The sequence below is a fragment of the Canis aureus genome, chromosome 12, assembly GCF_053574225.1.
Source record: "Canis aureus isolate CA01 chromosome 12, VMU_Caureus_v.1.0, whole genome shotgun sequence".
Taxonomy (NCBI): Eukaryota; Metazoa; Chordata; class Mammalia; order Carnivora; family Canidae; genus Canis; species Canis aureus.
In genome coordinates, this window is record NC_135622.1 from 12,840,007 (window position 1) to 12,852,712 (window position 12,706).

At 49.2% G+C, this 12,706-nt stretch overlaps 1 protein-coding gene and 1 long non-coding RNA gene across 7 annotated transcripts in view; one reads left to right on the top strand and one right to left on the bottom strand.

The window, feature by feature from the left end:
* Positions 1-12,706, top strand: part of SYT6 (synaptotagmin 6) — a 60,766-nt gene that overhangs the window by 45,012 nt on the left and 3,048 nt on the right. For 2 of the 5 annotated variants that reach the window (XM_077842789.1, XM_077842791.1), the window contains exons 4-6: positions 1,244-1,364; positions 5,798-5,969; positions 7,372-7,522. In XM_077842789.1, coding sequence (XP_077698915.1) covers positions 1,244-1,364; positions 5,798-5,969; positions 7,372-7,522 — 444 coding nt within the window. Of the gene's footprint in view, positions 1-1,243; positions 1,365-5,797; positions 5,970-7,371; positions 7,523-11,278; positions 11,348-12,706 lie in introns of all 5 variants that reach the window. The other 3 variants (XR_013349017.1, XR_013349016.1, XM_077842790.1) reach the window with 3 other exon arrangements.
* Positions 1,078-12,706, bottom strand: part of LOC144280596 (uncharacterized) — a 33,732-nt gene continuing 22,103 nt past the window's right edge. For both annotated transcript variants that reach the window (XR_013349019.1, XR_013349018.1), the window contains exon 3: positions 1,078-1,545. This is a non-coding gene — a long non-coding RNA (uncharacterized LOC144280596). The remainder of the gene's footprint in view (positions 1,546-12,706) is intronic.

Consider the following 12,706-nt stretch of genomic DNA (forward strand, 5'->3'; position numbering starts at 1 on the left):
TCAGGGAGGCCTTCCCTGGCCAGCCTGTCTAAAATGTCAATATCTATGGCATCCCCTGTGAGCATAACACATCCCCTTGTCCTGCCTTGCATTTTTCTCCTCAATACGTTTTATCATCTAACTTTTGACCTTTTTTTCTTGTCCAAGTAAAATGGAAGCTCTGTAGAGGCGCACGCGCATGCGCGTGTGTGAATGTGTGTTGTCCTTTCCCATATCTCTAGCACCCAGAACAACACCTGGCACCCAGCAGGTGCTCAGTGAACATTTGTTGATTGACTGGCTGAATGAATGAATGAAATGAGCAAAGAGCTCCATCTGAAATCAGAGCCACCCCAAACCCTGCCCCCATCTTTCCCCCCAGGGTTGGGGAGCACCAGACCAGCCTCAGAGCTTGGGGGAGGTTTCGCAGCAACAGCATCCTCCTTCATCAAGTGAGGAAGCAGCCCAGCAAAGTGCTGCTTAACTTGACAGACAGACATGCTTATCCTCTTTGAAGTTTTCCTCTTCCCTGTTACTGAGAAACTTCCTGGGATTGGGACCTGCCAGGGGCAGGAGAGGCAGCAGAGTACATACTCTCTGCCAGGGTCGTTTTTGAAGAATGATCACATTTGAGGGAAAAAGACGAGGTGAATCCAGGACCTGCACAAACTGGGAGTGGGGAGCATACATCTTGGTGGGCAGCATGGCCTGAGCGACGACACGATTGCTTGTGCTTTCATGCAGAGGTCTGGAAGTTAGGCAACTGGGTGGGCTTCCAGAGAGGTGAGGAAGCTGCTGGCCAGAGGGGCTGGTGAGGAAGAGCTGAGCTGAGGACTGGATGCAGCCCTGCTGGGAGAGAGCCCCGGATGGCCCGAGCGTGTCTTGCCGGGACACTGTCATGACCACAGACAGGCAAGGGGCTGGGATGTGGAGTCAAGGGATCATGGGTGAGCTGGAGGGGAACAGGGCTGGGTCTGGAGGCTGCAACCGAGACGCACATGTAGGACAGGTCAGGACAAAGCAGGGTGGCGGGGACCAGGACCAGAATCTGAGCAGAGTTGAGAAGGAGCAATTCTATGAAGAGGCAATATTGTTATCATTGTCTTTTATTCCCAGTTACTCCCAGCATGAAGGCCAGACCCTTGGGTCCAGAAGACCTGGTACTCTGCCTCAAAGAATGTTCTCCTGGGCACCCGAGTGGCTGGCAGCAGCGGCCCTGAGAGCTGTATGCCCCTCATCTGCCCTCTCGTCTGCTTCTTTGCAGGAAAGCGTGGACCTGGGAGAGATCATGTTCTCCTTGTGCTACCTGCCCACAGCAGGCAGGCTCACCCTCACAGTGATCAAATGTCGGAACCTCAAGGCGATGGACATCACAGGCTATTCAGGTACCTCTCCTCCCCAGGTGGCCTGCCATGTGGTCTTCCAGCCACCCAGACATTAGGACTTGGAAAGAGTTTAGAGAGGAGGGGAAAGAACTGTCAGTATTCTCAGAAGAGGAGCACCAGCTCTGGATTCCAATTCCAGCTCTGCCAATTCCTTGCTGTGTAATGCTTTGAATTTTCTAACCTGAAAGAAACAAAACCAAAACCAAAAAACTTTGGCAGGTTGCTTTAACGGATAAATGAGTTAGTGCATGTAAGTGCTTACTGTTGTGCCACGTAATAAACACTCAGTAGATATTAGCTGCTACTATCATTTTCCCTCAAAGGAGAGAGAGAATAAGAAGTAAACACATAGGAGGAAAAAAAATAAGGAAGCTTTCTCGTTACATGAGGCCCCGGCACTTTCGAGGGTTTTGTCAAGTTTGTGTAAATGTTTGTAGCTCCGCACAGCCCAACGGCAGCCCTGCAGGCCCAGTCAAGGGAGCAAAGCCACAGCAAAGCAAAGCACATTGTATTTGAGTTTTTCCTGCAGGGCTCCCAGCCCCGGCCTCGGCACCAGGAATGCTGCTAAATACAGCAGGAACGAGAAATCCTATTCTAGCAACCGAGGACATGCTTGCTTGGGGGCCGCTGCACAGACTGATCCTTTTCCATGATTCTCTAAGCTGTCAGAGAAGCTATTTGAGTTTTGATACAACAGAGGGGTAACTTGAGTCCCAGGAGCCTCCTTCCTCCCTATCAGCTCACATTAGCCCACGAAGAGAAATGGGATGAAGTCTCCCAAAGAGCAGACGTGCAGAATAGTCTGGGTTGCACTCGGAGTTGCAGACATAGGAAAAGGCCTGTTTCCCTCGACCCATCACCCAAGAGGCTTTTCTGAGGAATCAGATTTCCAGCATAAAACTACTCCAGAGGTGCCGATCTTTTATTCATTAATTATTTCTTTTCCTGGAAAATTCCTTAGTGTCATCACAGTTATCGTAAAGAAGGGATGGTCCAGCTGCAACTACCCGGGCCCAGGTGCAACCTAGTATAGTTGGAAGATGAGGAGGTATTAGACCTTGAAAAATGAGATTTTTGGGAAAGGTAGCTGGAAAGAGCTGAAGTAATGTGTATTTGTTGTCCCTTTGAGTCCCTTGGAGCCTCTGACCCAGCCCCCACTGTCTCTGTGCAACACTCACATCTTCCAGGCCAGATGCTCCCCAAGATAGTGCCCACCCTAAGTCCTCTCCTTCCACTGAAGCTCCCACTGCACTTTGGGGGGATATGAGGAAGAGCTTAAAGAGCCTCTTCCGACGTGTGCAAAGCTCTCAGGCCCCAGCAAGTTGGCTTCCTCCAAAAATACAGGCAATGTAGATTTCATTTTAATATCCAAAATAAGTGCATGCCAGGGACAGAAATTCACTGAGGACTCTCAAGGCTGCTGAGGGAAATAGGATTTTGCTGCCTAAGTCCCCACACTATCTTCTCTGGTGTAATTAAATTGATGTGCTAGAGAGGGAGCTTATGGCAAAGCCACTGAGGTAATCATAACGGCTGTTCCACATCAGAGGGTTGGGGGAAAGAGATTTTTCTCATGCTAAATTCTAATCTCCCTCTTGCAATTGACCCTCTTTTCTACCTGGGTTTGGAATCTACTATTAAATCTCCACTTGATTCTGGAAATTCAGGGGTCCTCTTTTTGTTGGGGATTTCTGTTTGGTCCACAGATGTAAGCAAATATCTGGAATAGTGCATGCAGCACAATATGCATTGAATAAATATGTTTTGAATGAATGGATGAATGAATTGACAGCATGAGGAGCCTTGTCAGAGGGCGAAACAGTGGGGGCATGTGTGCTAGGGGCCTCTCAAACTAGATCTCCTGTTTGTGAGGATGAGTTTGAGGTTGCCTTCAGCCCAGACTGCTTGGATATTAGGCCAAAGTAGGGAGTGAATGGAGCTTGTTGCCTCTTCTTGATTTCTATAACATTGACCCCCCAAACCCGAGGGTCTTCCTATTCTCCTCAATTTAACTAGTCATGCATCAATTCTTTAAGCCCATCCACTGGAACGATGACATAACACAAAATAATCAGAAGGATCAGGACACAACAAGGGTGGTGAGTAAGTAAAACCACCCATCTCCACCACATCTGGTCTGTACTGATTTGAGTCTAGTGGTTTAAAATGTAAATTTTGGAGTCAGAAAGACCTAGGTTCAAATCTGAAGCAAGTTCCTGAATCTCTCCAGCCTCAATTTCCCTACCTATAAAAGGGGATGATGATGATGATGATAGATATTTTACAGCATTGGTGGGAAGTTTAAATGACACAATGTATATAAATCTCAACACAATGCCCGACACATACTAAATGCTGGGCTATGATGGCTCTCATGGCAATGGGGCTGAAATGCACCACCTGCCTTTATGCTCCCTCTCTCAGCTACCTAGAACATCATAGGCTGTTAGAGAGGAAACAACCTCCAAGGTCACGTAGAGCCAGCATCCCACTGGAAGCCACCAACTTTTTGCTCTAGAGAATCCTAAGGAATAGGCATCTCTCTGCTTTGCCTCTTGGACAATCACAAGATGGATGGTTTCTTCAAGGGAGATACACCCACTGAATTTTATAAATGGATATGCCTCGTAGGAGTAAACAGAGTTGGAGAAGGAAGCTGAGAATTTCCCAGTCAGTAACAAGGCATTTGCCTAGTGGCCTCCGGGACAATTGGCTCTGCCATATTTTTCCAAGCCTAGTGACATGGGACTCTGCTGTGCTGTGAAAGTGCATGGAGATGGGCATGGCAGGCAATGGGGCAGCACTTGAGCAGCCACAAGTCCGAAGGCACTTTCCAGGGCAGTGTACACCTTATGGAGAAGTGGCTGTGTTAGTGATGGGTCTTGGAGTAAGCTTTACCCATCTGACTGCTTGGACTTGAACCCTGCCCTGGGCATATCCATAGAGAAGGGAGCCCACAGACAACCAGAGAAGTTGCCTCACAGAGGTTCTAGGAACTCTGCCTTCCTTTTTACTGAAAACACCTCCGAGAAAGGGCCCTTCCAAATGGGTCGTTGGAGACAGCAGGTTGATGAAACACCTGCTGTTTAATCACGGTCTCCCCAGGTCCCTCGTAAACCCAAGTGCCCCTGTGGTTAAGGCATAGCTGCCCTGTCTGTCACATTAGTTAGTCGGCAGCTCCTTTGAGAGTCTGCAGAAATGCCTTCAAGGCTTGGAGTTTCTGATCACGTGTCGGAGTCCTCCCTAGCTTCCCCATAGCTGGGTGCCTCAGCTGCCACCTGATCGATGCTCAGGGAGTATAAGGGCCTGATGGGTGCTCAGGTGCTCAGGAGATAGAACCACATGCCTGTGCATCAAGGCGTCAGGCAGCGGCCGCTCGGCCCCCGCCTCCTAACAGATCCTGTGAACCCTGGCTTTTGGGCAAGCAGGTATCTCTGTACATCAGTGTCTCAAAAGCTGTTATTACCTGCAAGTCGCCCTCCCATTTCTTCAGCTATGCAGCATAAATAACAATTATGATGGTGTCTAAGACACCTGTGCTATGAGATACAATGGATGTCACTTCACTTGGATGAGTGGAAAATTTCAGGGTAGAAGGATGACCACAAAATACCTATTCAGAAAACTAAAGAAGAGACAGGGATGGGAGACACGTGGAAGTTCAGTAAAAAGACATCTCCTCTGGGGATGGAGAGGATCCAAGATCCCACTGAGAAATGAAATGTCAGCCGGCTGCCCTGAATCTCAGAAGCCGCCTTACTCACGGCCCCCACCATAGCTCCCTCCTCCTCCTTTGCCCAGAAGTGGGCAGGAAATAGCTTCCGGGGAAGGAGAGAGCAGGGCTCTTCTTGATGCCAGCTGGAAATGAGCTTGTTGGGACAATGAGACCCATAATCCCGTTGTCAGGTAGGGAGGACATGAACAGTGCTGTGATTGTCGCTGTTCATTTACTCTGACACACTGCTACTCCTTGGGTGTCATGGGCTTCTATTTTTACCCCCCTTATCCTTTGGTTAATAATGATGACAAACCCCCAGAGAAAAGGCCTCCAAGTAGGTGAAAGGAAGAGTGTGACTTGTTCAGCTTCATCACCCTTTGGAGCCAGCCAGCTGTCATGGAGTGGGGATTTAGGGCCATGAACCGCATACCTATGGGCAGGTGTCCTGTCTGACTTGAGGCCATTAATGCAAGTCCATTAGGCACTCTCCCAATAATCCTGAGGTCGCTAAAGACTCTGTGTTTATTAAGCATGAGGTGTCCTCAGAGACAGGTGTGCTACATAAATACAAGGTGGTTTAATTATCTTAACAACCCACCGATACCATCGGATGAGCTACAATAGGTCTGTGGCTTCCATCCCTCTGTTGCAAATGATGTTTAAGGACATCTGGTTAACATGCTCCCTTCCCTTCCCATCACCCCCACTGGCACAGATCCATATGTCAAAGTGTCCCTGCTTTGTGATGGGCGGAGACTGAAAAAGAAAAAAACAACCATCAAGAAGAACACTCTTAATCCTGTCTACAATGAAGCCATCATCTTTGATATTCCCCCAGAGAACATGGATCAAGTCAGCCTGCTCATCTCCGTCATGGATTATGATCGGTAGGTGTGGGGCCCAGAGGGCCACAATTCCCTGCATCTCACCTCCCATGTCAATGCAGGATGGGCTTCCTGACCTCAGATCTTGTGATTCAGGGCTCGGGAGCCCATTGGCCTCAAATCTGGCTCCACTCAGGAAGAGTGCCGAAGTATGAGGAAGAGAATAGATTCCCCTGAGCAGAAGCTCAAGTTTTGCTTTCCAGGAGGCACATTTCCATCAGGGACCAACCCACCCATCAGTGTCCCTGAATTCACCCCTGCTGGGTCCTATTCCTCCCTCTAGCTGCAAGTCCCATCATGGATCCTCTCCATTTCTGAGGCTGTTACCATTCCCACTCAGGGATGGCCGTGTAGCCTCCCAGCTGACCCCTGCCTTCATCACTCCCTGACTCGAGCCAGCCAACACATGAAAGGCACACCTTCCTCAAAGACCACTTTTTTCTGGGACCTGCCCTTCTCAAGAACCATCACTGGTTCCCATTACCCAGGCCCTTCTCCTGGTTCCTCAAGGCCTCCTAGAATCTGGACCCAGCATAATCATCCAAATTAATTTCCCCTCCCTTGGATGTCTTTCTTCTCTTCCACTTACCCAAATCCTCTCTCCTGGCAAGGCAGGCTCAAAAATGTTTTCTAGGGGATCCCTGAGTGGCTCAGCAGTTTAGCACCTGCCTTTGGCCCAGGGCGCGATCCTGGAGTCCCGGGATCAAGTCCCACATCGGGCTCCGGGCATGGAGCCTGCTTTTCCCTCCTCCTGTGTCTCTGCCTCTCTCTCTCTCTCTCTCTCTCTCTCTCTCATTCTCTCTCTCTCTCCATGTCTATCATGAATAAATAAATAAATCTTTTTTTTTTAAAGTGTTTTCTAACCACCCCAGCCACAAAAAAAAAAAAAAAAAAAAAAACCATGCAGAAAAGCCTTTATCCAGGATTTTTTAGCACAAGTTCTCGGGCATAGTAGGTGCTCGCTGAACATATTTGGGTGATGACTGATGTTCTTGCTGAGTCAATAAATCACATTCTAGCCACTGGGGGTATGGAGAAATGGTGCTGAGAACAGGGTAATTTATTTCCAAACGCCGATGTCTCAAGCAAGGGCGTGATGTGCTAGCTGAGTCAAATAAGGAAGAGACTTAAATTCTACCATTCCCTAAAGTCAGGCCATCTGCCCACCATTTCCTGAGATTCCAAAGCAGTTTATAACCTTTTTCTCATCTGCCTGGTGCCAGTGTCCACCCAAGGAGGCTGCGCCAGGTTTCACTGCCACTGGCACTCTGCAGTCCTGCCAAGCATCTATTTTCAGAGTTCAGCACTCCGAGTTAGACCTGCCGGGCAGACTCCCAGCCCCCAGGACCTCCCTTTCTGACAGCGCGTCTGGTCACCAGCGCCAGGCCCTTTGTTTCTCTCTCAGAGTGGGCCACAACGAGATCATAGGAGTGTGCCGCGTGGGGATCAACGCTGAAGGCCTGGGCCGGGACCACTGGAATGAGATGCTGGCCTACCCGCGGAAGCCCATCGCACACTGGCACTCCTTGGTGGAGGTAAAGAAATCCTTCAAAGAGGTGGGTGAGGTCGTGCTTGGCCCACAGCATGTTTGCTGCATGGCCACGTGGGCTGGAGAATGGCAGTCAGCAGCTGTGCGACCTGGCCTTCGTGGGTCCTGCCCCACGGGGTGTGCAGGGGCTACGTGCTTCTCATCCAGGGCATAATGGGCAGGAAGGAGATGGAAGAGGACAGTGGGAAGCTGCCTGATGGAAGAGCCTCCAATGTTGAGCATATTGAAAGCGACATTGAGGTCTAAATGGAAAATTAAAACTCGGAGGTAGCCTTCCCCGCAGCTCCACTGTGGCAGGCCCAGGACGCTTTCACAGAGCCCCCAGGCCAGGTCTGTCCTTAGGGGGAAGTCCCGAGAGGGTGAGACCAGAACTTGACAAGAAATTCTACCCATGTCGAACCACTATGTTCCCTGAGGCTCTAGCCAGGCAGTCCCAAGGCTGTCCTTCATTGCCTCCAAGCGGATGGCCGGAGACAAGAGCCTGCTGCCGCGAACGTGAGTTCTCCCGTTGTTGGAGAGTATGGCTTCAAGGCGTCCCGCTTTCCGACCTGACCCCAAGAGAGGTAGAGCAGATGGAGCACTGCCCAGGGTCCTGAGGCTCGGGTTCCAAGCTTGGCCCCCTCGGACTTGCTGTATAATTTTGAGCCAGTCATTCCTCTCAACTGCAAAGAAAATGTCCCTTCCAGTGATATTTACAGCTGGTTCTCCCTCCACCAAACTCCATCAATGTGACATCCTACAATTTATCATCCCATGGCTCCCAGGCCTCCTTTTTCTCAAATGGGTTGGGATATGGGGGTAGCCAGGCAAGCTTTAAACCTCATTTTGAGTATCTCATACCCCAATTTATATCCTAAAAGGCAAGGTGGTTGTTTGTTCATCCGAGGCTTCAAGCCTAGGAAGTCTAGAGCATAAAATTAGAAAATCTACTAATGAAAATAAAGCTTTAGTCATTATACCACATGGCCCCTCACCTTAAAAGCTGTCACCTCAAAAACAGTGTACAGTTGACCTCTGAACACCATGGTTTGAATTGTGTGGGTCCACTTATGTGTGGATCTTTGTAAATAAAAACAGTACTACACTATGAATGTATTTCTCTCTCCCTCATGACTTTTTTAATAACATTTTTTCTCTAGCTTACTGTATTGTAAGAATACAGTATAGAATTCCTATACCATACAAACTATGTGTTAATTGGCAGTTTATACTATTGGTAAGGCTTCTGGTCGACAGTAGGTCATTAGTAGTTAAGTTTTGGGGGAGTCCAAAGTTATATGGGATCTTTGACTGTGTGGAGGGTCAGCACCCCTAATCCCTGTGTTGTTCAAGGGTCAACTGTAATCTTTTCTTCAGGCTCTGGGACACAGGAAAGGTGTGGGCAGCAAACCCAGAGGACTTGCCTGCTCTCCCTTTTCTTCTTGATGTGGACAGGCCTGTTTCTACCTGCTTCCAGCACTGTGAGAGACTGAGGGCTGTGGGAGAGAGAGGACTCCAGGAGCCAGGACCAGTTGTTTACCTACTGAGCTAGGAGTGCCTTCGAGGCTAGCATGGAGAAATAAGGCAGGGACACAAAGTTCCTGTTCATCTGAGGCTTCATGTTTCTAGCTTGTGGTTGTCTTGATTTTGCCACAGCTGTGAAGCTTGAGTGATGGAGGCCAGAAGGTTCCCTTTGCAGGAGTGGGTGAGGTACTCACGACCCAGCCTCTGCTTCCATGGGAGGCAGCACTGGATAGAACTATAATGACCTGGGGACCACACTTGGCACCTCACTGAATGCAAGGTTGATTCAACCAAGGGAGAGTGCTGGGCCCCTGTCTGCCCACCCCCGCCACAAACACACATAAATACCTTGGAGATATTTAAGAGTAGAATAAGTATACTAAAATGTTCAGGATGATCTAAGGGCAGGAACATGTAAGGCTAAGAGGCCCCTGATGGGCTGCAGGGCTTCAGGCAACTCATTGCCCCAGTTTCCTGGTTGGTGAATGAGGGGGCAGGCTCCTAGCATCTCTGCTTTTCTAGGAAACTCTGATTCTAAATGATGATGGGTGGAGCCGGTGAGTCCTCATGTTGCACCAGCTCAGAAAGCTAATTCTTCCCATAACTCGCAAACTGAAGCTACCCTGACCAGAAGGTGGCTGGAGTTGAGGGTGGGTGCAGGGAGGCAGGGAGGTGCCGGCACTCGGTTACAGAACCACTCCGTGATGAATACAACCTAATTAAGCCAAATAATTGATTCCGAGTCTCATTTCTTTGAAAACTCTGACTCACTAGCCCAGACTACAAAAGAAAGAGAGATAAAGTAGAATCAAGCCCTTGAAAATGAATATTTGATGAGACAGTAAAGGGGAAGTAACAGTATACGGAGAACGAAAAGAGAATAAATTGATTCATATCCTTTGGGTTTACTTTTTTCTTGACCTCACACACCAAGCTCCGAGTCTGCTCGTCCCCCTTGCATTCTCCTACCATTTTCTGCTCAGCTGATCATTTCTCTGGATGAAGAAGCTGAAAATGGCATTCATCTTGGCAACTCAGGATTTCACCTGCACTTTTAGCACCCACCGTTTAAGTATCTTTATAAAACTGCATTTCTAAAAATCTACCAGGCAGATATGAAGTAAATCCTCTTTGGGCTCATGTGCTACATTGTACTCCAACATTCACCACCTCAATCATCCTTAGAACTCTCCTCTTGCCTTCTTCGTTCTGTTCTGGACATTGAGCAAGAGCCTTGCTCCTGGAAGTGTCTCTCCCGTTTGTATAATACATAAAGAAATCTTACCCCCCGGCTCCCGGGAAGATACTTGGCATCGTATCTATAAAGTACTATTTATATGGTACTTTTCTTAAGGCATTTCAAGTGCTGTGATCATTTCTTTTTTATTAATGAGAACAGAGGGCACCATACCTGCTCGCTCGTTTGGGGTTTTAAAATAAGGTTGAGGGGAACAAATTAACCAAAGAGGTATTTTTTTCCCTGCTGGGATATTTTTGTGAATAGAAGTTGATTAAGCTCCAGCCAACATCCTTCCCGGCAGTGGCTGTGGCCCCTTCCCTCTCAGCACTCCTGCCCAGGGCTGCATGTCGTTGCTGTCACCGTACACAGAGCTGAGGCTGACCAGCAGCCTTCTCCAAGGCATTTTATCATGAAGGGCCACATGGAAATCAGCTTCCAGAGATCCTGTTTGAGTGTGACCCATTTCAGAACAACAAAAGGTCTTCCTGGAACATAACTGCCCTGAAACGATCACCTTCCCGGGTGCTGGGGACCAGTCTTTGCTATTTCAGAGCCACCTTGATAGGCCTGCTGGAATCATTCACCTTCCTATTGTCCACGAACCCCATCTCCCTCCTCTGTTTAGCTTCACAGAAAAAGTCAGGGTCTGTCAGGGAAGCCAGCGTGCCTTCTTCATTTGTCCTGGGTTAACAATTATGCTCGGCGTGACTTCTCTTTGGGCCATTATATAAAGAGAGAAAGGTACTCTATGTGGCCATTTCCCCTTTTCTCCTCAGAATCAGTCCATCAATCAGATTGTCTAAGTGGCGTGCTTACCCAGGGGAGAAGCCAGTAATTACAGGGTACCTCTCACCAACACTACAGGCTGGCACAGGAAAAGCAGAACCTCTAAAGCAAAGGTGTGTTAAATGAGAGCCTTAGTGATCATCTCGTGTCACCTTCTGGTTAAGAAGCACTTGAGTCAGAAGTCACAGTGGGCTCAAACAACCAGGCATTTATTTATTTAAAATATCTCACCAGGGAAACCCTCGGTTGTGATTTCATTCACGTGGATGCTGCAAGCAGAGAGACTACCATCTGGAGTTAGGAGTAAGTACCTGGTGTGGACCTGAAGAGGTTAGGTTTCTTACACTCTGTGTGCGTCTCCTTCTTCCCCTGGTGTGGCCCGATGCTAGGGTGGCAGCAGGATGGAGCAGAAGGAACACCAATCTGGGAGTTAGACTTGGTTTCACATCCTGGCTCTGCCCCTAACTAGCTGTGTCTTGACTTCTCTGTGTCTTGGTTTTGTTATGTGCAAGGACAAGAGAGTGACCGGATGACCCCCTAGGCCTGTTCCCCGGTCTGGCATGCTAAGATCGCTCAAGCCTAGGGCACATAGTGGTGATGATCAATATCCGATTGTCCAGCGTCTGGTTAGTTGTAAAGATCTGCTGGTTGGCCTCCACAGGGAGCTCTGAGGGCCTGGGCCCGGGGAAGGTGACAGAGGCTTTCTGTAGAAGTGGGAGCACATGCAGGTGTCCTGCAGGTCTGGGTCCCTCCTCAGCACTGTGGCTTTCCAGTAGGAAATGTTGGCTGGAAAATGGTCTACTCCTTAGGTGGCTCAGCTCTGTCTAGAAATGGCTGCGTCATAGGCAGAACCGCATCCTTCCTCCTCTCACCCCCACTCATGCATGAATGCAGAAAGCATCTTCTACTAACCCATCATCCCGCAGTGGAGACCCTCAGAGATCAGGGGAAGCACAAGAGATCCATATTTCAGGTCAGATAAGCCACCTCCACCACCTCCCTGATTCTCTGGAGCCTTGTCCCATGGGCACCTGGGAGAGGTTGGGGTCTCCTCAGCCCCCAAAAAGGATGGAGTGTGCAATGGACATTGCCTCACATTGAAGTTACGTGGCCCCATGACGGGTCGGGAATATTCCCGAGGTCAGATCTTTGCCCAGAACGCACTGCTCCAGCATGCCTGGCTTTTCAATTTAAGGAAGGGTCGAGTGGCTCAGGCTCGGGTGCGTCCATCCTCGGCCTTCTCCTTCGCTCCATCACGCCTCATTACGTCACCCACTTTGACAGAAGGGTCAGGGTGGGGCCGACAGGGCAACCTGTGAGATGGGTGAAGGCGGGGGGATGTTCTGGAAAGGGGAAGGGGCTGCCCTCCTCACACCCCCACCTCCTGGCAAGGGGGGTGTGAATGCCAACAGGAAGCATTAAGCCTGAGAAAGAGCCTGACACTAAAGTGATATCAGGTTTGTAGCTGTACTAACAGCTCCCAGACAAATTGCTAATAATTCATGATGGTGGGTTCTTGGCAGTAAGGGCATAGTCTGTAGACTGCCTCTTTCACTGCTAACATAATCCGATTTTCAGGGTGAAAAATGGCTGAAGCACTCAGAAATGGCCCAGTCACAGCACCTCATTACACACACACACACACACACACACACTCACTGC